The 22123-nt window shown below is 58.7% G+C and overlaps 7 protein-coding genes across 7 annotated transcripts; 5 read left to right on the top strand and 2 right to left on the bottom strand.

Annotated features, from left to right (window-relative positions):
- Positions 1-1176: 1176 nt before the first annotated feature.
- Positions 1177-4764, top strand: BXZ73DRAFT_101094 (uncharacterized protein; the record flags this gene model as incomplete). The annotated part of the gene is made up of 14 exons (XM_048014793.1): positions 1177-1300; positions 1354-1516; positions 1565-1595; positions 1754-1880; positions 1933-2215; positions 2271-2380; positions 2441-3106; positions 3164-3191; positions 3220-3677; positions 3721-3861; positions 3912-3945; positions 4081-4207; positions 4261-4604; positions 4656-4764. The coding sequence occupies 14 exons, from the start codon at positions 1177-1179 to the stop codon at positions 4762-4764; spliced, it is 2745 nt and encodes a 914-aa protein (XP_047878136.1).
- Positions 4765-7727: 2963 nt separating this feature from the next.
- BXZ73DRAFT_89790 (CwfJ C-terminus 1-domain-containing protein-like protein) lies at positions 7728-10547 on the top strand (the record flags this gene model as incomplete). Its single annotated transcript, XM_048025389.1, has 13 exons — positions 7728-7880; positions 7904-7945; positions 8035-8147; positions 8189-8321; positions 8387-8660; positions 8687-9207; positions 9262-9432; positions 9484-9574; positions 9625-9836; positions 9885-10029; positions 10087-10330; positions 10389-10425; positions 10446-10547. The coding sequence occupies 13 exons, from the start codon at positions 7728-7730 to the stop codon at positions 10545-10547; spliced, it is 2238 nt and encodes a 745-aa protein (XP_047878135.1).
- Positions 10548-10887: 340 nt separating this feature from the next.
- On the bottom strand, positions 10888-13271 carry BXZ73DRAFT_89789 (acetyl-CoA synthetase-like protein; the record flags this gene model as incomplete). The annotated part of the gene is made up of 8 exons (XM_048025388.1): positions 10888-10980; positions 11051-11348; positions 11463-11731; positions 11791-11992; positions 12053-12198; positions 12251-12339; positions 12395-12746; positions 13011-13271. 8 exons carry the CDS (start codon positions 13269-13271, stop codon positions 10888-10890), a joined length of 1710 nt encoding a protein of 569 aa, XP_047878134.1.
- A 770-nt stretch (positions 13272-14041) lies between these two features.
- Positions 14042-14862, top strand: BXZ73DRAFT_101091 (AhpC-TSA-domain-containing protein; the record flags this gene model as incomplete). Its single annotated transcript, XM_048014792.1, has 6 exons — positions 14042-14056; positions 14098-14161; positions 14219-14269; positions 14326-14423; positions 14475-14596; positions 14658-14862. 6 exons carry the CDS (start codon positions 14042-14044, stop codon positions 14860-14862), a joined length of 555 nt encoding a protein of 184 aa, XP_047878133.1.
- Positions 14863-15614: 752 nt separating this feature from the next.
- BXZ73DRAFT_77290 (kinase-like domain-containing protein) lies at positions 15615-17104 on the top strand (the record flags this gene model as incomplete). The annotated part of the gene is made up of 7 exons (XM_048022633.1): positions 15615-15691; positions 15726-15764; positions 15853-16069; positions 16123-16413; positions 16469-16507; positions 16563-16850; positions 16904-17104. 7 exons carry the CDS (start codon positions 15615-15617, stop codon positions 17102-17104), a joined length of 1152 nt encoding a protein of 383 aa, XP_047878132.1.
- A 1732-nt stretch (positions 17105-18836) lies between these two features.
- BXZ73DRAFT_101089 (mitochondrial import inner membrane translocase subunit TIM9) lies at positions 18837-19296 on the bottom strand (the record flags this gene model as incomplete). Its single annotated transcript, XM_048014791.1, has 4 exons — positions 18837-18865; positions 18925-19006; positions 19064-19159; positions 19231-19296. 4 exons carry the CDS (start codon positions 19294-19296, stop codon positions 18837-18839), a joined length of 273 nt encoding a protein of 90 aa, XP_047878131.1.
- Positions 19297-20307: 1011 nt separating this feature from the next.
- On the top strand, positions 20308-21889 carry BXZ73DRAFT_46398 (3-deoxy-7-phosphoheptulonate synthase; the record flags this gene model as incomplete). The annotated part of the gene is made up of 7 exons (XM_048019688.1): positions 20308-20411; positions 20460-20552; positions 20605-21100; positions 21282-21401; positions 21461-21526; positions 21579-21711; positions 21765-21889. 7 exons carry the CDS (start codon positions 20308-20310, stop codon positions 21887-21889), a joined length of 1137 nt encoding a protein of 378 aa, XP_047878130.1.
- Positions 21890-22123: the final 234 nt, after the last annotated feature.

Below are 22123 nucleotides of genomic sequence, written 5' to 3'. Positions count from 1 at the left end.
CGTCTTCGGGATTTTCCCCTTGCGGTCGCGCAGTCTTCGGTGCAACTTCAGCATGAAACTCGACCTGCTAAGCGAACATCAAACAGACACCCGAATTAGGAACCGAACTGCGGGGTTAGGGACAAGTCCAGACCGCCCAGCGTTTCCATCGGGACCGAGTCCGAGCGTCGTGTTGTCCGCTCCAAGATCCCGTGGACTCCGGAGAAGCATTCGCAAGCACCGTCGTGCAAACTCTGGGAATGCGACACAGTGCATATGCATGCCGTATCCATTCTCTTGACAGAGGGTCCATTGCAGGGTGAGTATTTTCTTCACAGAAAGGCTTGCAGTTGTAGTAAACGAGTTGCAAAGCTGAATGTTGGTGGTCAGGTGTGCGCTTGACCCGGGACGGCCCTGACCGGATTCAAGCTCGCCGACGCCAGCTAGTGTCAACATTGCGATGGCCCTCCCATTGTATATTCCCTCTGCCAGGTACGTAAGACAGCAGGAATGCTGCTCGTTGGTTTACTGCGCCCGAAGGATCCCGTGGTCAACCATAGAGTCGCTCTCGCAAAGCTGAGAGTGTACTGAGAGGAAAGCCGACCACTCTGTGATGCATTACTGAAGCCGCGGAGGGTGCAGTCCCACCGTGAAGCTGTGAATAGCAATGGGATGTCCGCCACCATAATTGGCGCGCACTGTTCGACGACCCATCCGTACGTAGCCCTGTCATCAGGTCTGGACCAGCCTGCAACCCTCAATTCCCGACGCTCACACCAGTATGTACCTCCTTCGTTTTCACAACCGTTAGGCTGAGTCCCCACTTCGCCACAGAGCGTCGGGCCAAATTTCTCGCAAGCTCAACTTGGGCAACGAATACGAAGGCTCGCCGGCGCACATCCTGCTGTCCATTTGCACGCGTGCAGTTCTCTATGACAGCTGTCTCAATTTACTCATAGAAGGGCCTCGACTGCAATTGTACGGGGTTTTCTTGGCCGGGCTGCCATCATGTCGGTACAGAAATGACAAAAATACCTGGACAGACCAGGAACGGACATGTCGAAAGAGGATTCTACCGGTGGTTGGTGCGCTTGCGAGCTCTTTCGTGGAGGTATATAAACACGACGAAGGGCGCACTGTTTCTCTACCCTCTCCCAAACTCCCCAACGCACTCCATACTCCCGAATTTTCTCAATCATGTGCTCCGACGAGAATGGCGCTCACCACACGCTCTACTACCTCAACGCTCAGCTCGAGGCTTTGTACAACAGTGCGAAGCACTGCCTCGCTGAGCATGGTGGGTCACGTCGCCTAGAGAACCGTATGTCCAGTGCTGTTATCGCTATCATTCTTGCATTAACAGAGGATCTCCAGAACCCAACTACGCCCTAGCAAAGTATAGCGCTGCTAGTCTGGACGGTACCTTCGATGTCGCTTTCCACGCCACTTTTGGCAAGCCCGTCCTGGAGTTCATCTGTAGCCATGACGCCGTCCTTCACCTCACCCTGGATGAAAGTCGTTTGGTTGTGGCGGGTGAGTTCGCATTATAGTCCAGTATATGGATCCCTGCTCATACGGTCAGCAGTGACTCGACGCCGTACCCCGGTCCTCTACGGGTACTTATCGCATTCCCTTCGAGAGCCGCTCTATCTATGGGAACAACCTTCTCATCAGTGAATATGAGAGCACGATCAACCTCCTGATCCTCGACTTCAAAAGTGGTGCTCGTCCAATCGATCACCTTTTGATCTTGCTAACATATTTTCTTTTCTAGACTCGGTTCTCTTTCTACCTGCCGCATGTTTCATTCGGGAGCGTCCAGCTCACGCGTTTCCTCGCGGGCTATCTTCAATTGCTCCAGGAAGCTGGCAACCATGTTCTCTTCTCCCCTCCCAAGTTTGGTCCTTACAGCCCGATGATGATCACCGACTACGCTCTCTTGAACCTCCCTAGGCTTTCTTCCACACTCCATCCGAGGAATCAGCGTCGACCAGATCAACACCTATCTTACTTCGATCTGGCTCAAGTCGTCCATGCTTTCCTATCGCGGCATCAACGGCGACAAGGTTAACTGGCCTCTTCGACTCCTCGCACAGTTCAACACGAGGTCGTACGGGCAAGGGACGTACGGTCGCTTCCGTATGGGATTGGAGCCTCCTACCGTTGAGATCGTTTGCGACAAGGAGCTCATCATTTACTTCAACATCGACGAACTTGATTGTTTCGATCACAGCGGGTGTGTGGTCCATTAACCAGGTTCCGCTTGTATCAGACTGACCTGTTGAATGAAGGAACGTTACTCACTCTTTCAAAGACTGGAGGGTTGCTCTAGTCGTCGATGTCTTGTACTCCGACGCAGCTGACGGTCGCGCTGTAACCCTTCGGCTCGACTATGACAAAGGTACGTTCTCACTGAATGATCATCGCGGAGTGTGACGTAATTCCTTTTTGACTCTTTTAGAGCCGCGCTACCATGATTTGAAGTCGTACTTCCCCGGTCTCGACGAGGATGATGCGGTATGCGCCGAACAGACGGAACTTCTTGTGCGATTCTTCACGAAGGAGTACGTCCGCCTCCTGAAGGACGTCCACTACGACATTCTGTACACCCACGACACCCGCTGGGAGACGGTCCACAAGCCTCTTGAGCACCCCTCCGGCGGGTGGGAAGTCGGCCTTCCGGACCACTCGCGCGACTCGATCCGGCACACGCACATGTACGGCTTCGACCAGGTCGCCGCGCTTTCACATGGCTCGCTCGACGCGCATTTCGCCTCACTTCGCAAGAGCGCCCAAGGTATTCTGCGCCAGTGGAAGCACGACAAGTTCTTCAGCGCCACGTTCAAGCCGCTCACGGTCCGCCTTCTCAGCGACAATCGCGCGATCGTGTGGGTGCACCTCAAGGGCGGCGCGCTCACCACGCTCCGCGAGTGGGTGCCGTCGCTGGAGCCCGACGCGATCGCTACTTTCGGGGAGTGGCGCCTCGCCTTCGAGGTGCCACTGAAGAAGTGCTCGCAACACGAGCTGGAGGGCTTTGATTCGGATGCATACCAGAACACCATGGCCTTCCAGAAGCACGGTGTCGTTGAAGACTGCGAGCTCTACCACGTCTGTCTCGACCTCCACAGTAAGTTTGAACTTCATCTCTGTCTTATCACGTTTCAGCCACTCACGCTCTTTGCAGATGCTGAATACATCCATGACTACTCGCTGTTCGCCGACCTCACCCATGACAAGCAGGGGATCCGCCACTCCTGTCCTCAAGCTGCAGGCGGCCATCCACTACATCACTCAACACTACTTCCCGGCCCTCTGCAAGCATGCTTTCCACGTCCTCACCAGCGTCCCCGTCTGGAAGGCGGACGCGACTCTCCCCTCCTCCTACGCGCTCACGAGCGTTGACTTCCAAGTCTACTCATCCACACCCGTCACGCGCAAGAACTGGGCGCACGTCTCGGCCGGGCACGAGCCTGTGCTCGTCATCTTCGGCATGACCGCGCACCGCCCTCCGCCCGCACACCACCTCGACTGGTCCGCGTACTGGGTGGTGCACGCTGAGGCCGCGCGCAGCTTCTCGCACGGGACGCTGAGCATCGCGCGGCGCGTGTTCATGGACGAGCGCGTGCTCACGCTCCTTGCTCGCGTCAACGTGCTCACCACGCTCGTCCCCAGCGCGCGGATGCGCTCGAGCAGCCCGAGTTCCGCGGGCTCCAGCTCGTTCCCTGGGCTCGCCACGAGCAGCGCAAGAAGTGGCCGGCGAGTGGGTCATCCAGCCTCTGGCGGACGACGGCACGCTCCAGTACCTCTGGCAGCACAACGAGCGCTGGCAGTACGACTCGCGCGGCAACGCGAACCCGACGAACACCTCGCGCGGCGTATCTTGTGAGTTTGTGCCCGGCCTGTTGACGCAGGATGTTAATGGGACTTCCCAGGCGTTACGCGCAACTATGTGGAGCTCCCACCGCCGTCAGCAAGGCGCTCTGAGCATCAAGATCGGCGGCGAGGTTGAGCTCAGTGTCTCGCTGCAGAACACGAGGACTACACGTATGTCCGCGTCTCTCTCCCCGCTCCCACTTTGCTCATCACTCCCACCCTCCACAGCGCCCGCGCGTCCGTCAGCTGGTCGACGCACGTCACCGTCCATACGCTCGGGAACACCATCAAGGTCGACACCGTCGGCTCGCACGACCCTGTCTTCACCCCGGCCACCTACGCGATCGGGCCCGACGTCGTCCCATTCGCCGAGCTCGCGCGGTCCGCGACGCTCGCGGACCCGGCCAGCTCCTCACCGAGGCGTTCCCGCCTAAGGTCGACCTCGACGGGCTCGTACGCGAGATGCGCGCGTTCGAGGGCGCGTGGCAGTACTGCTTCCCGCTCGCGGGTGCGGGCGCGTACGCGCTCGGGAGCCCGGTCTTCAACGCGGACGGGGACCTACTTTTTGAGCTCCGTCGGCACGGCGCGAGCGCGCGCGAGGGCGACGGTGGGCGGCGGCTCCGCCAGAAGCGGGCGCCGCTCGCGATCACGAACGGGAGCGTGCCGGAGTGGCAGCTCGCCACGCCGCGCATTGGGGTCGAAGTCGCCAACGAGGTGACGGACGGGCCCGGGGCGTACAACGGCAATGGTGAGTGCGCCGCTGTGATGAGCCGGGAAGTGTGAGCTGACGCACGGCTTTGTAGGCAACCGATGTTGAAGTCGATTGCTGCCGCCCCGGAGTTCTCTGAGTATGCTCCCAGCGAGCTCGGGGTGGGGGACGACTCGCAGGCCTCCATTAGCGTCGCGGAGTGAGGATTTGCTGCACGTAATGGGTCGAAGGAAGCAGGATGTCGTTCAATAGGTTCGCGAGTCTGTCTCTGAACCTGTCGTGCCAAAAATGAGGGTTGTGTTCTAGTCGTCGTATTGTACCGTTGCATATCATAATCATGAACTTTGGGTGGCTCACAGCGGCCTCGTTAGTTGGTTCTCATCAAACCTAGTCCCTCGTACATGAACGTTTGAGCAATGGTGCACACAGCTGAGCATGCACTGCAGCGGCCAGGGCTCATCATGCATGTAGCGCCCATAGCTGTTGGAGGTAGTATGTGCACGTGGCTCTCACACGGGCTCACGACATCAGGATCATGACAGTTTCGACGTTGGATTGACGTGGTGACCAACTCTTCCCATCTTGTAACTTGTCGTGCCCCATGTACAACGTACGCACTACTCCCTGCCTCTCACCCCATATTGGCCGGACACCCAAGCTACCTTTGGGAGCCCATTTGCATTTCCTCAGGTGAGGCACGTACTAGTCGCAGCCAAGACTGCGCACTTTTGCCTCGGGCAAACGTGCACGCCCTATCTCGACATATTCGGTCTGACACGTATCTCGTACAGGTCTACTACATAGGCAGGCCATGTGGCTGATCAACACTGGGAGTGCAGAGCTCAAATTTTTTCGGATCCAGGCCACGTTCCGGAGGATACGCCATCTTATCCCATGTATGGAGAACAGACGGGCAAGAGAACACTTTCCAGCAAGTGCAAGAGCTCTCAAAGATCACACTGCCCAACCTGGCCACACGTTTTGGCAGGGCCGTTCTTTCTGCCACCCAGCGCTTTGCTAGTCTCTCCATCAGCCCCCCACTTGCAGCGACAGGCGATCGCACGCGGGATCCCCGGGAAGAACTACCTCGTCAATGGCTCAAATGCGAATCGGGCCATTCCTCTTCGACCGCCTCCTCCTCTTGTCTCCCAAGGTCCACAATTTCCTGGTTGTGGCCCGCCGCCATGGCTACAACTGGGCCTGGGTCGACACCTGCTGCATCGACAAGACAAGCAGCACCGAGCTCACCGAGGCAATCAACTCCATGTTCCGTTACTATGCCCTCTCTGACGTCTGTTTCGTGTACCTCCACGACGTCCGCCCCAACAGTGACGTCAGTGACACTACATCCGACTTCCACACCAGTCGATGGCACACCCGAGGATGGACCCTCCAAGAGCTCATCGCACCGAGGACCGTTGTCTTCATGGCCGCAGATTGGTCCTTTTTGGGTACAAAGTTTGACCTCGCCGGCACTCTTGAAGAAATCACCGGCGTTCCCTACGGCGTCCTCTGCTTCGAAGTAGACGTTACGGACAAAAGCGTTGCGGCACGGCTGTCATGGGCCGCGAGGCGGAAGACGACTCGTCCCGAAGACCAGGCGTATTGCTTGTTCGGCTTGTTTGGGGTCAACATGCCAGCACTTTACGGTGAAGGCCACCGTGCTTTCTACCGGCTTCAAGAAGAGATCATGAAGTCGTCTACCGACACGTCTCTGTTTGCATGGGGAGAGAAGGCCTCCCTTGCCAGCTTAGAAGATCTAGACACACTCACTACTCTCAATCACCGGGACATATACTGCGAAGTCTTCCCCTATCTCTCAGCCAAGACTCTTCAGAGCTTCATTGGAAGCTCTGAGCTCTACTCTGACGGCCAGTTTAAGGTGTATGACACTCCTGAGGTCAGTCGGCGTGGCATGCTTTTCTTAAGCCAGCTCACATCGTACTCCAGACTTCATTGCGTGCTTCCTCAATCGCGCGTTCTGGCATTCCAACTTTTGTTTTTACTCCCGATGGCGTTCGCGCTCGATTACCATTGGTGAAGCTTGGCGAGGACTCAGAGTACGTTCTGGCGGACCTCTTTTGCTCGGAATATAGCGAAGGCGCGGTACGGCCCGTCTGGATGCTCCTTCACCTTCACCACATCCCGGCGCGCGGAGGACAGCGCCTCTACCACTGTTGTCATATCCCCCTGCCAGCCTCGTCCCCCTGTCGCCTCTTTGTCCTCGACGACCCCCGCCTCGCGCAACAACTAAAGTGGCGGCAAACATGGGAAGACATCTACCTTCCCCTTCGCCCAACGTACCGAGTAGGCACGCTCTATGACGATACGCCACTTCAGATGGTGCGGCGATTTGAGCGTGACCGCTCATCGCCCTTTTTTATCCGACCCGCAACTCTGTCGGATGCGGAACGCCTCATGCGTTGCAAGTTGGTCTTTGTGACCCCGACGCCGCAAAAATGGCAAGGCACGCCCCCTCTCACCCTCATATTCCTCAACGCCATCCACGATGTCTTAATAACGGTTACCCTTGGACGTTGCTCTTACACGGGATTGGAGATGCACCCGCTCAAGAAGGGGAAGACTCACCAACTTCTTTGGTCCACAAGTCTACATCCCATGCGTCCCCGCGCTTCCCCAGCCATGTCGCACTACGCGTTCGCGCGCTTCTGGCCTTCTAACAAACCCGCTCTCAACGCCCTCCAAGAGCGACCGTCATTCGATGGCTCTGCTCCGGTTGATCTAGATTTGATCCCCCGACACACTTGTCCTGAAGATCATATCGCGCACTGGCCGAAGCGGACCCGGACATTCCGAGACGCTTCAGTGGAAGCGAATGTATCTCTGTCGTTGTCGTTCACGGATCATGTGCTTGGTGCTGTGGAATCGAACACGCTCGAATTACATCTCAACGACCTTGTAGCCTTGAGGTCCATGTACTAGCTAGTTCTCGTGGTGCATATGCGAGTGAGTTTGTGTAGGATGTTTTGTAACGCATGATTTTACTGGCTGGGGTCTGTGACGCAATGTGTAAGCCTCAAGCCTCATGAGGCGCTCGAGTCGCCGGTGGCCACAGCGCTCCTTCGCTCAGCTCTTCTCCACCCTCACCTTCTCTGTTGCTGCGACCCCACAATTTCACTTGCCATTGCCACTTCTTCTGGTACAAATGGGCGGCGATGACTCAAAACGCTCTTCAAAGCACAAACACCGTCATGACAGGGACGACCGCGAACACAAGAGCAAGCGCAAGCACAAGTCTGAGAAGGATGGCAGTCGTAAACGCTCCCGCAAGGACGGCGGCGGAGATCACCTTCACATCGTCGACGATGATGCGGGGACGAGGACATGTGGGTAGAGAAGAACATTGACATGGACAGCCAAATCGTGCGTACGTCCTCGCATGCACCTCCCGTCTCATGCACCGAGCGCACGCAGCCTCTCGCCGCAAACATACCCTCCCTGAAGACCTTAAGATGAAGTCGCGTGCGGAGGCTGCCCCTGATGATCCCTCGCTACCTCCCCCCACGCGCACCGAAAGTACGCTGAAGCGGGACGAGTGGATGCTCATGGACCTGCGGCCCCCACCGTACCCGTTGCGTCTCCTCAAGAAGACTTCCGACAACGAAGACACGACATGATGGACGGCTATGGTGATGTCCCCGCCAACGCGCGAACAACCGGTGGAGGTGTGGACTTCTTCTCTAGTCTGGGGACGGGGCGCAAGAAGAAGCCTCCACCCAACCAGCCCGTCCCCGACAAGGTGCGTCCTCCCTTCGCTCTGCTTCCCCACTTCTCTCGTGTTCTCATATTGCGCCGCCTTTCCAGCCGTTTATCAGCCACAACGAGCTCAACACCGCGCTCAAGGAGGGCAAGAGCGTCGACGACCTCCCCGACGCGCCACGTAAGGCCGTCGTCGCCGGCGGCCCCGGCTCCCAATGGCGCATGATGAAGCTCCGGCGCGCGTACGAGACCGCGGACGAGGAGGGCAAACCCATCGAGGAGGTCGCGCTCGAGCGGTTCGGCTCCCTCGAGGCGTTCGAGGAGGCCAAGGAGGAGCGGCGCATCCTCGACGAGCGCGAGGGCCGCCGCGCGTCGCGCGGTGGCGACTCCAAGGGCAAGGGCCAGGGCCGCCCCCCGGCGGCGGCGAGCGGCGGATGGTGTTCACGGACATGTCCACGCCGAGCGGCGGGACGAGCCGCAGCTCGTCGTTCCGCCGGCCAGACCTCGACCGGAGCGCGCCCGCGACCCCGGGGCTGTCTGACGGGGGAAGAAGGGGGAAGGCGGCGCCGCGCACGGGCACGCCGCTCGCGCAGGCGCATACGCCGATCCCGAGCGCGATGACCCCGTCGCTGGGCGGGGCGAGGCCGGGGCCAGTGGGTCGCGCGATGTCGCCGTCGTCGCTGAACAAGATGCAGGCGAAGGTGCTGCGCGCGAAGCTCATGGGCGCGGCGAACGCAGGGGAGTTGGAAAAGGAGTACGAGAGGGAGCTGAAGAGGGCGAATGGGGAGGACGCCGGCGAGGATAACGTGCGGACCAGGGTGGAGGTGATGCCAACTCTGGACGTCCACGGGCGAATGTACGATGTTGGTCAAGGGAAGAATGACGCTCCGGCAAATCTCCCAGGTAACCGCAGACCAAAGGCCACGGTGAGGATCGAGTTCAGTCCATGACTCCACCGAGACTTGCTGACGGTAGCGCAGGTCGAACAGCGAGATCCGAAGACTGGTGAGATGGTCCGCGCGGATGCAGACGACGACACCATCACCCTTGGGGAGATGCTCAGGCAAGAGAAGTTTGGCGGAGGCATGGCCGACCAGAAGGACCTCGACACACAATTCGCCCGTCAAATCATGACAGATGGAGGATTCCAGGTGCGAATGCATGCTTAACGAAAGCAGTAGTGTCTGACGTAGTTCACATAGAATAATGAAGACTACCTCGACGAAAACGCGGACAAGCTCGCCAGGAAGAAGATGCGCGCTGACCATATGAAGCGGCAGTTCGCCATCAATGGTGAGCTTTTTCGGTTTCGCTGTCTCAGCTGATCATTGAGGCCTGCTTAGACTACAAGAAGACTATGAAGGTCCTTGCGACGTGCCCGTTCTGTTATGGAGAAGACGACTCGTTACCAAAAGCCCCCATTGTTGCAATGGGCACTCGCGCCTACCTCTCGTGTACTCTCAACGAAGAGCTCACGCGGGCACTGTCTCATCGTACCCATAGCGCACCATTTGTCGCTCTCGAGGGAGACGACGACATGTGGGACGAAGTTCGGGTGCGTGTCTTCTATTCTCGCCTGCCCGTTCTATGCTGTTGTATCCAGAACTTCATGAAATGCCTCATGAAAATGTTCACAGAAGAGGACAAGGGCGTCGTCTTCTATGAGACGCTTTTGTCAATCAAGGCACAAAAGCATACGTTCATCGAATGCGTGCCCCTCCCTGGGAGCAGTTCGAGCAGATCCCAGGGTACTTCAAGGTCTGTCACCGCGCGGTGCGCCACCCCCCTCTCACTGACGCGCAGAGCGCAGGAGTCCATCCTCATGTCCGAAGCGGAGTGGTCGCAGCACAAGAAGCTCATCGACTTCTCCGCGCGGCCGGGAGGCTTCCGCCGCGCGATGGTGCCCAACCTGCCGTACTTCATGGTCCAGTTCGACTACAAGGGCGAGAAGGGGTACGGGCACGTCATCGAGGGCACGAGCGAGGTGTCCGGCCACGGCGACGACGACGTCGACGAGGGCGAGAAGGGCGGCGGCGATTTCCCCGGTGCGTACTCCGTCGCTCCAGAAGGGAAGCCGAGAGGATGCTGATTGTGACGTGCTGTGCAGGTGGTTCGCCGCGGAGATCATCGGCAATATCCTCGACGTCGAGCCGCGCCGGTGGAGCGGCCGCGCAAGATCGACTTCCACCAGAACAAGGAGCGGGTGAAGAAGTTCAAGAAGAAGTACGACCAGTTTGACTGGACGGGGATGATTGAACGGTCGTAGAGTGTAGCTTTGTAGGATCGTTACCATTGCTATTGCTTATCGCTACCATGCGCATTTCGGACGGACAGCACTAGTGACCATCCACGCAAGTTGCGTTGTACTTTTGGAAGCTGGAATATATTCCAACGACGAATAAGGATAACCCGGAGGGCGACACCATGTTTTTATAAACATTGCGCGCCCTCTTACTCTTCGGCGGTGAACCGTACCCAGGCCCTCTACAAGTACATACGTACGACATACAGGTGCAGATATGTAAGGGTGTTAAGGATATCAGGAGCGTAGATGTATCGGTGACATATGCATCTATACCGCGTGCCAAACCCTCATCGCTCGACGCTCACAGCTTCGCCTGAGGAGCCGTCTTAAGCTGCTCCTCGTACTGCTGCACCAGCACCCGGCGCAACACCTTCCCCGTCGGGTTCTTCGGGATCTGCGTCGCAAACGACCGTGAGCCCCAGCGCCTGGCCCACCCCCGCGCAGCAGCAGAAGCAAACACGCACCTCGTCGACGACCGCGATCCCGCCGCGGAGCCACTTGAACTTGCTCAGGCTGGTCCGGATCCACGCGTCGAGCGCGCGCACGGCGGCGTCCGCGCCGCGGCGGCTGCCCGCGTCGCTGAGGACGACCCACGCGCGGGGCACGCGCTCGTCCGCGAGGCGCGTGCCGGGCGCGTGCACGCCCGCGACAGCGACATCGGCGACGAGCCGGTCCGGGCACGCGAGGAGGACATTCTCGAGCTCAGTGGGGGAGACCTGCTGGCCGGAGACCTTGAGGACGTCCTTGATGCGCTCGACGAAGCTGCGGTCGGGGGGTGCGGTTGCGTCAGCCTCGGATCTCCCTCGTCGCGCCGTCGTCGTCGTCGTCGTCGTCGATGGCGTGCGCGCCGGAGGAAGGGGACAAGGCGGGACTCACAAGAAGTGCTGGTCGCGGTCGACGCGGAAGCGGTCGCCGGTGCGCAGCCAGCCGTCGACGAACGTCTCCGCGGTCGCCTTCGGGTTCCGCCAGTAGCCGAGCGCGATGATGTCCCCGCGGAGCCAGAGCTCGCCGGGCTCGTCCGCGCCCGCGAGCGTGCCGTCGTCGCGCACGATGCGTGCCTCGACGCCCGGGAGGAGGACCCCGGTGCTGCCGGGCCGCGGCCCGCCGAACTTGCTCTCTGGGCACGCGCGCGTCGCGGAGACCGTCTGGTGGAGGGCGCGAGCGGGTCAGCGAAGCGGAGGGGGAGGATGGGGACGGGGCTCACGCATTCGGACATGCCGAAGCCTTCGTTCACGCGGCCGACGTTCTTGGCGAGTCGCGTGAATGCGTTCGCGACCTTGGGCGGTAGGTGGGATGCACCGCTGCCCATGGAGACCAAGGAGCTCAGGTCGACTTCGCGGATCCGTCTATGGTTGACGAGCTGGAGGATCGCGGGAGGCGTGAAGGGGACGACGTTGATGCGGTATCTGACCGTGACATAAGAGCTGAGTTCGGTGGCGCAGCGCACAAGAAAGACAAGTACACACTTTGGAATGAGGTCGAGGACGAGGTCGGCATTCCAGCGAGGGATGAGGATGACGGCCGTCGCCGTCCAGACGGGACGAATGCAAATAAAATGCAGCCCGTAGGTGTGGTAGATAGGCAGGAACCCGAGGCCAATCGGTGGGTTTTTCTGCATTGGAGCTCTTAGCGGCAAGAACATCCTTCAGCGCCGTGAGAGTCACCTCGAAGAACGGATGCGGATCATCACCCGCGGCCGCATGAGCGACCTCCACCATGCTCGCGATCGTATTTTTGTGGGAAAGCATTACGGCTGCATGGGATGCGTAAGGCCGCGCCGGTTCTCCGGGAAAGTTTTAAGAACGCACCTTTCGGAAGACCGCTCGTGCCGCTCGAAAACACCAAGTAGAGCAGTGTGTCGTCCTTGACCGGCTTTGACGGGACGTGAGGAATATTGCGTCTCCGGATTTCATCCATCGCGGACATCAGATCCCGACGCCCACTTTGTGGGTCGCCTGAGAGAACATAGATCCGACTGTCCGGGAACCCGAGCTTCTTGGTGACGGTGAGCGCGATGGGGAGGAGGCTCGCATGCACGAAAAGTCGAGTTGCGGTGGATACGCTGAGGAAGTGCTCGAGCTCGAACGCGGTCGCACCGGACGGGATGAGGACGAGGGGGTTGGTGGTCTTGAAGAGCGCATGGGCGAGGAGGATGTATTCCTGTAAATTGAGCGGTCAGAACTGGTGCTCGTTCCGACCACTTGTCATATCGGGCACAGACTAGCGTTCGAAGCCACCGCAAGGCACAGCACCGGTTGTGTCGTTTGCATTGGCAACGGTGAGCGGGACGCCCGGGGCGGTGGTCTCCGATATCGGACCGGGACATACACTACGCTAGAGTGCGCCCCGTGTGGGGCCCCGCAGGCACTAGAGCTGGGTCTGCGCCCTGGGCGTTGGAGGTGGAGAGGAGAGGAGGGTACTGACCACGCAGTTTGTGCTCATCACCGCGACGAGCTCACCGTCTGGGGACAGCCCGAAGCCTCCGTCTGCCTCCGGGGTGACAAGGGCGGTCGCGCCCTCGTTGATGCGCTGCCTGACCTCATCCCTGTACCACTGGCGGCCTGCGAGGGGCTCGATAAAGATGACCTTGTCCGGCTCGTTGTAAGCGGGAGAATCGAAGACGAAGTCGTGGAGGTTCACGACGGGCGTGGGGGGCGGCGGGGAGTAGAGGGAGGTGTAGTGCATCTCCGATGGCGAGAAGAGGAGAGAGCAAAGGGAGGGACGCAGGGTGAGACGGCCTGTGTTATGTACCGCGGGCGCAGCGGCGACGAACCGGGCCAGAGGTCGCCGAGCGGACTGATCTGCCGGAGGGGGTGCGTCGGTCACCTGTTCGCGATGGGAACCAGGAGCCCATAGCGTGGCATAGGCGGTGCACCGCACACCGCGCTTGGGCATTCGCTCGGTCTTGGTCTCAGAGTCTCGGAGAGCGTCCGCATTGGGGCAGAGGAGAATACGGACGCGCGTGCCGGGAGGATTGTCGGGTACGCGAGGACGTCACCGGCAGAAGCGATGGCAGGCAGCGTCGGCAATTGCCTGCAGTCCCCACGCGCGCGACCAGTCTCGTGCGATGACGCGCGCCGTGAGGATCTCCGCCACGCTTGTTCCGCGAACCTCTGCACAATCCCCCGCGCGATGCATGGCTCAAAGACCCTTTGCCCCTCCAGCTTCGCCCAGGCGCGCTCGAGAACCGCGTCCATCACCAAGCGACCCGTGCTCTTCTTCACAAATCCCGCATGCAGCCGACCATGCGCACCCAACGCGGCCCGCGCGCGATCTAGAGCACCCTTCGAAGCTTCCCGGGGCTCGCCTAGCCGCACTCGCATATAAAGCCAACGACCGCGCCCGAAGCGGCTTCCCAGCCCTTCGCGAACCCCCCGAGTCTTTGTGTTCGTGCAACCGCACCCTCCTCCCCACTCTGACGACCCCTCACGACGCTCTCCCCCTCACACCACACAATGGTCCACGCTCTTGTCGGCAAGCCTGCCCCACGTTCTCGCTCCCGGACTCCAAGGGCGAAACGTACACGCTCGCCCCAAGCGGCAAGCCCATTGCGCTCTTCTTCTACCCCAAGTCTGGTACGCATGTCCTCTCATGCTGGCGACGCGTTTAAGTGGCTCACAACGGCCATACAGGCTCCTACGGCTGCACCAAGGAGGCCTGCCAGTTCCGTGACGCGCTCGCAGGTGAGTCATCTCCGCTCTGCGCTCGTGGTCGAAGCTACATGCGCCCGTGGGGACAGACAAAGACCTGTTCAAGCGGTCCAACATCGAAGTCGTGGGGATCAGCTCTGACTCGGTTGACGCGCAGAAGACCTTCGTGGAGAAGCAGAAGCTGACGGTATGCCGCTTGATATGTGCTTCTCCCGAGCCCACCTGATCCCCGCTCTAGTACCCTGTTCTCAGCGACGAGAAGGGCGAGGTGCGGAAGGCCTACAGCGTCGGAAAGGGCCTTTTCGGCCTCGTCGAGACCGCGCGCGTGACATTCATCATCGACTCCAAGGGCGTCGTCAGGTAGGCATAAACTTGGACCTCCTGATTGTAAATGCGAGCTCACGCACTCGGTATCCTTCAGGGATGCCCACGACACCACCTTGAACTACAGCGCGCATGTCAAGTTCATTTCCAAGTGGCTCGACAAGCTCGAGGCCGAGGAGAAGAAGGCTGCGGAGCCTACTGCTGAACCCGATGCCTCCGCTGCCGCCCCGACCATCGCCGCCGTTCCGGAGGGTGAGGCGATCGGCGAACTGGGCAAAGCCGCTGAGGCCGTCCAGGCGTGAGTCTGCGACGTGATTCCACCATTCATACCCCCGCATGGTCTGTTTGTTTATCGGCGCGTTATGCATGCGAGTGCGGCGGGACGTCGCCATGCTTGGTTCGTTTGACGTGCTCTGATTCTTTCGGCCATTTTTTGATTAATACATTACATACCACCCCCTGTAATCCCGTAATGGATGTCGTTCTGGTGATACCCACTAGCTTTACCAGAGGAGAATTTGCAGTCATTGCGAATTTGTGACTCGGACCACTTCTGGGAGCCGGGCGTTCAATCTGAAAACAGGCCTTTGACGCTTGCGAACTTGGATCACACCTTGCGCGCGCGGTAGCGGCTTTCACGATCGAACAATCCGGGTCGATCAAGCCGTGTCTCGCTGCCCATTACACTTACAGTCCTTCACAGGTCTCTGCGCGATATTTACTGGCACCGCGGTAAGGGCAGTGTGGGAAACCGTTGCTGAGATTCCCTGGACGCCCACATTTCTTCTGCAGCCGGCCGAGGGATGTGTATTTGCGCAGTTGCCTGCTAATGAGCACTTTCAGAATACAAGGTGCCCATCAGCCGTTCTCGAACCGCCTTTTACTCTGGCGCATTTGGTGCAAGAGAAGCTGATGTCGGCCGAGTCGCTGCCTTTCTCTTATCAACAAGGCCTCGCGGGCTTTTCCGACCAGTTTACGACGGAGCTACGAAGTGCTTATTGTGCGGGCGGCGATATCAGGGTCTGTCCTTGTCCCTTGCGCCCATAGCACCGCTATGGCCTTCGTCGCAAAAGCCCCCCACTCTTCTGTTGTCATCTCTGGCTGTGTCGCCTTCACCGGCGTGCTTTGCTCGTCAGTGTATCTCACCGTGCGTGCCCACCAAAAGGCGAAATATGAAAACACTCGTTCGGCAATACGAGCACAAGTAAGTATGCTCCCTGTCTACCTATACGCGTGGGTCCGGACTCAGGTGCTCGTCAACAGCTCCCTCCTGACCTCCTTTCGTGGCGTAGCCCACTGGACAAGGAGGGGAATGTCAATGCCGCGGTCTGGGACCGTCTCAGCGACTTCTTTCAGTCACGCGGCTACACCTTCTGGACCCGCGCGCCCAGAATATTCTGTCAGGACTGGCCTGGCGTCGTGAGCATGCACGGGTTTGGATACGCTCCCGCTCATGAAGGCTTTGACGAGGACAGCGGCTTCGACGACCTGCACCACTTTGACTACCCCGTACGTCGTTTTGTTTCCTCTCATTTGGTCAAAGCTTCACTCGCCTAGCGCAGACTCACGCAGTCCATGCGGCTAACACTGCGGATGGTCGCGCCGTCGTTCTACGCGTTCTCGCCGTGGGCGACGAGGGACGGACACACGTTTCTATACTCGAGTTCATAGCGTCGACATACCATGCGACTGCGAGTAGAAACCATGCGCTACCGCTCCTTGAGGTCATCCACTTCGACGATATCACATTTGGAGTCTTTCCGAAGGTCGGCCAGGACCTTCGACAGCTGTTCTGGCCCATCCGCAAGAACTCCGTCGGCGATATACTGGACATCCTTATGCAGTGCCTAGAGGTACGAAGGCCTTTGACTGGACCGTTTCGCGCCTTCATGCTGTCATCAACCGCAGGCCCTTGATTATATTCACGGGGAGAATATAGCTCACAGGGTAAGCAGTGCTTAAGCGTCTCCATCCGACCCGCTCTCATTTACGCGTACGGCAGGACGCATACAAGGAGAACTTTCTCCTCCAGTATTACCCACATTCGCTAGTGAAAGAGCCTCTGCGCACAACTCGACCCCGAGTTTTTCTCCTCGACTTCGAGGTTGCAGTCGGTTTCGCGGACTTGCCTCGAGAGAAACACCTTTGCGTCGGTGCGTCTCACGGGGGCACTGTCCCCATGACCACGGACTTCAACGGCCGAGTCTCTCCGGAAGTGTTGACTGGCGAGCCGTACTGTCCTTACAAGCTGGACGTGTGGCAGCTGGGCAAAAGCTTCGTTGATTTCAAGGTGTGATTCCACCCCCGGGCTTTGCTGTCCAAGGCTCATACTGAGATTGCCAGTCGACGATCCACTCGATCGATGAGGTTCTCGAGCGCATGCGCGATCCCAAACTCTCTTTACGCCTCACGGCATCTGACGCGCAGAGGCAATTGGCGAAGATTGTGGCTGCTACATATCCACGCGATTTGTTGATACCGCCTGACTACTCCGCTTTCCCGCCCTCTATCCTCAACCTTGGAAATAGGGAGCTATATGTCTGATCTGTACATCATAATCGAGACCCTTGTATGTTGTAAGCCCTACTCAAATTTTCGAGCTGCGCATGACACAGAGCACCTTCCCAAACGGACTGTTTGATGACTAGGCGTGTGACGCACTGCAATCCCCGACTCATGTCGAAGGTCTGTGGGTCCCGCAGAACCCCGCATACTGGCCAGAAACGGTTGATGTTGTCTCAAGGAACACGGCCTCAAGGCACTCTGTGCTTCGGAGGTATGCGGTAGAGCAGGACAATATAAATCATTGTCTGGACAAGAGCCGACTGCCCAGCCTCTCCTCTCCTTCTGCCCAAGATACCGATGCTCCCCGGACACCTCAAGGTATGTAGCGTTTCCATCTCCCCTTCCACACTCCCCAAACGCCTGCTTGACCACCTACACTAGCACGCTTCCTAGACGGCACCGAGAGCCACGTGGGCGACGTCGTCGACATCGAAGACTCCGCCAGTGTGAGCGGGGTATGCCGCGGCCTCTCATTGCCAGGACCAATTCGCTCACAACCCGCATGTCCGTGGACAACCAGGTGCAGGTCAAGCTCTATTCGGGTGCGGCAAGACCAGATGGTTCGGGTTCGGTTAAGTCGAGAAGACCAAGCACGCGCACCTCTGTGAGCCCTGAGGGTGGCCATGCTCATGCACCGTTGACATCGTCCCCACAGCCTGCCGCTGATATGGGCACGCCGGGCCCGGAGAACCCATTGAGAGCAGCGCCGAGCCTTTGACTCGGCGCGAGCCCCCGCAGCTTGTACCCCCGGGAAGCCGTCCCCTGCTCCCCTCTCAGCCTCCGGCCTCAGAACGTGTCAAGACGTGGACACGGGCCCTACACGCAGCAGACACTAGATGGACTTTGGCGATGGTAATTGAGCCGCACTTCCCTACTTCACCACGGGAGCGCGAGGCCCTGGAGGTGTCGCTCACGAAAAATGGTGATCCCACGCCTCGCGGACGGCCACAAGCCGGAGTGGCTCGTCAAGAGTCCGACCAGCGGCGGAGTTGTCATGCATGAGCTTCTGCATCAAGGGCTGACAGGCCCAAACCTATGTCCCGCCCGTTCCCACAAAGCGGACAAGAGTGCATTCGTGTCACAGAAGGCTTCTCAAAAGATACTCAAGTGAACCAGACAGGGTTCGCTACGCCATGGCCCACTATGCAAGCCTCCTTGGCGACGGGGTTCGCAGCGGGCTCATGGGTACACTCTTTTGGCAGAAGCGAGTGGTGAAATGACCGCGTACATTCACGCGCTCAGCACACCATCGGTCTTTGGGGAACGAATAACAAAGCCTTTAAAAAAAGAGTGCTCAACGTAATGGCGGTGCCTCATGTAAGAGAAGGCTCGTCGGCCTTCAGTGGAAACTCCGTTCAGCAGGGTGTCTGGTATATTGTCATTGTGTCCTGCGACTGTTGGGGTATCAAAAGAAGCTCCATTCGAATTCAAGGTAGCATCCATGCCTTCTGATGACCCTTTAACGTCTCGCCCATACTTGGCATACTTGAGCACAAGCTTGACTTTCGGAAGCGACGCAGCGTCTCGGGCTCTGGTGTGGGAATGCCACAAAGAGAATGCATACGTCAGCGGCCCTCCTTCGTGGCGGCGATAACGGGAAGGTGACTTGAGGGCATACGAGGGTACGTGGGGTGAGGGATGTATTATATGAAGCGCGAAATTACGTGCGGGCGTATGCTACATGAAAAAGAGTCCTCGAGGCCAACGGTGCTTAAGAGCTCCCGCCTTGTCCCATTATCTCTGTGAAGAAGAGGCTCTGTAAGAACGCGTACTGTGTGGTGGCGATCACGAACACTCACCGGAGTTCTGCTCCGCAAACCGCAGCCCCACCCGCTCCGAGTGCTTGAAGAACTTGTCCGTGCAGTTGAGGACGCATTGTTCCTGCAGTGATGACGTCCGTCGATCACAGACACACGAGGAGCGACGAAGAAGACATACCTCTTTTGACGAGAGCGCCTTGCTCGTGAAGTCGTTCACGCATGCGTTGAAGCAGCGGTCCACCAGGTTGTTGTAGAGGCGCATGAAGTCTTGCATCTGCAACGCACGCGAACGTCAGCGCGGGGTTTGGTGCGTGCTCCTCGAACTCGCGCGGCGCGCATACACACCTGCTTGCGCTCGATAACGCGCGTCATGTGCGCCTGCTCGGCAGAGTTGAGGGAAGAAAAGTCCATGGCTACGGGAAGGGCAGGGAAGTGAGGATGAGGTGGGCGTGGAGGATGGGGTGAGCGGGCAAGCCGGAGAGGCAAAGCGTCAGGCCGGCGCAGTGACAGCGAGGCTCGGCTTTCTCCGAGTCTGGCCGCTACCAAACGCAAGGGAAGAAGCGCTTGTTCGGCCAATCGTTTTGAGTAAAGCACCTCTCGATGTCAATGTGCAGAGCTCTGCATGCTCGAAATAAATGAGTGCCAGAAATGAGATGGAACCATCTGATTTTATTCGAATGCAACTTGAGCAAAGCTACCCATAAAACTCGGAAACCTGCATTGTGACCGGGTTCATTAATGCCGCCGGCTTCTTAACGGCATCTTACGAGGGTTCTTCCCACTGGACTTCATTGTCATGTGGACCCGCCGTTTATCCATAGGCGATGCGATATGCAGATACCAGTCCGATCTTCTGAAAGAATGCTCCCAAGAACGTGCTGGGATGATCGGCACTCTTCGAATTCACGTACACTCGATATTACTACTCATAGCCCCCTTGGTCGACCACGCAGACTTGCTGATATTCTATGGTACGTGCATACTGCATGCCAACCACTCCGCAGTCCACCCGCCGCCGATGAATCCACATCGTGCACGCCGCTGTGCTAGGCAGTACCAGTACTTGCTCAGCAAACCACCATTGAATATTAAATCCTGATACAGCAAATGGGCTGTACGCGGCCACAAGTTTTGTCGAACCAACGTGGGCTGTTGCTCGGCGTTCCTGACTGGTCGGAATGCGGGATCTGGGACATGGGCGCTTCCGATGACGCGGTGCCCGGGCTCGTCGCGCTCGCCAAAATTGCGATCTCGCCATCCTTCTCGACATCAGCTTTTCCCTTGACCCTGACCCGACTCCCAACAGTGCGTAGACTCCCAACAGTACGTATAAAATGTTCACGCACAGGCCTCTTGTTGACCACGACTCCCTCCCCCTCGAATCCTCCTCCGCCAACTCCTTCCAACTCTCTAGTGCCTGAGATGACTGTGACTGTTCGCGACGCCCTCTCGCAGCTCGACGATCGCCGCGTGAAGGCGACCAGGCCGCTCATCCCTCCTGCCATCCTCCAGGAAGATCTGCCTCTGTGAGTCATGCGAATCTTCGCCCTACGCGCCCTCTGAACATCCTGCAGCACCCTCGCTGCCGCTGAGACTGTCTTGGAGGGTCGTAAGCACACCGAGAACATCCTCCACTCGCGCGATGACCGCCTCCTCGTTGTTGTCGGGTACGTTATTGACCTTTGTGCCCCCACCCATCGCGCGGCTCACGCATCGCAGCCCATGCTCGGTGAACAACCCCGAGTCCGCGCGCGAATACGCGCGCCTCCTCCGCGACTATGCCGAGGCCGCAAAAGACGAGCTGCACATCATCATGCGCGTCTACTTCGAGAAGCCGCGCACCACCGTCGGCTGGAAAGGCCTCATTAACGACCCCGAGATGAACGGGAGCTTCCAGATCAACAAGGGCCTCCGGATCGCGCGCACGCTCCTGCTCGATATCGCCAAGATGGGCCTCCCCGCCGGGTGCGAGTTCCTCGACACGATCTCGCCACAGTACACGGCCGACCTCGTCTCCTGGGGCGCGATCGGCGCGCGCACGACCGAGAGCCAGGTCCACCGCGAGCTCACGTCCGCGCTGTCGATGCCGACCGGGTTCAAGAACTCGACGGACGGCACGGTGAACATCGCGATTGACGCGTGCCGCGCCGCGAGCCAGCCGCATGTTTTCCTCTCGGTCGGCAAGGGCGGGCTGAGCAGTATCGTCGAGACCGAGGTATGCATTGTTTCTTCCGGGCACGACCGGGGCCGAGAATGTGGATCTGTGGCCGAGACGCGATGTCGAGTGCGGCGTACCGGAAGCGTCTTCTGGCCTACCTCGTTGCTTCAGTCCATCGCCTCGCTGCGATGTTCTCGCGCTTCGCGCGTGAATCCGGAATGCTGATTGAACACGACAGGGCAACCCGGACGTTCATGTCATCCTCCGAGGAGGCACGAGCGGCCCGAACTTCGGGGCTGAGTTTGTGCGTTCCTGCGGAGCGAAGCTCTCGAAGGCCGGCTTCCCGCAGAAGATCATGGTGCGCAGTTCACAAGGATGTGGCTTTGGCGCATGCATTGACTTGCTCGCACGCTCCAGATTGACTGTAGCCACGGGAACAGTCAGAAGCAGCATCAGAAGCAGATTGAGGTGGCCGAGGATATCGTAAGTTCGTCTATTCCAGTGTCCGAATGTGTACTGACTCCGATATCTCCAGGCCTGTCAACTTGAGTCCGGCGAAACGTCGTCGATGATCATGGGTGTCATGATTGAGTCCAATCTTGTGGAGGGACGCCAGGACATCCCGGTGTCCGGACCTGCTGGCCTTAAGTACGGACAGTCTGTCACCGGTACGTGGCTCCGGTGTTCTTCGGCGGACTGGCGTTGAAAGATTGTCCCCCAGACGCGTGCATATCTTGGGAGCAAACCGTCCCTGTGCTCGACCGACTCCGGGAAGGTGTTCGTGGTCGGAGGGCTCTGGTGCGCAAGAGTGCGCGGGGCGATATGCCCAAGGTAAATGGCGCATGAGGTGATCCACACCCATACCTGTACGACCATTTGCATAGATTGATCTGTAGCACTACATATCTACGAAAATACTGCTGTGTTTAGCTCTGCTTTTCCACCTCCGTCCTCAGATCGTTATGCAGCACCCTAATGAAGCGCCTGCCGGACCGATGGTAAGTATCCATGTCCGACCTCGATCAGACACAGGCAGAAGTGACGAAACCCGCCTATGTAGAAAGTGTCCTTCAACCCGTG

This window comes from Epithele typhae (assembly GCF_022376455.1).
Source record: "Epithele typhae strain CBS 203.58 chromosome Unknown BXZ73scaffold_22, whole genome shotgun sequence".
NCBI lineage: Eukaryota > Fungi > Basidiomycota > Agaricomycetes > Polyporales > Epitheliaceae > Epithele > Epithele typhae.
Note: the sequence above shows the minus strand (reverse complement) of the source record. Positions and strands in the feature narration are given on the sequence as shown.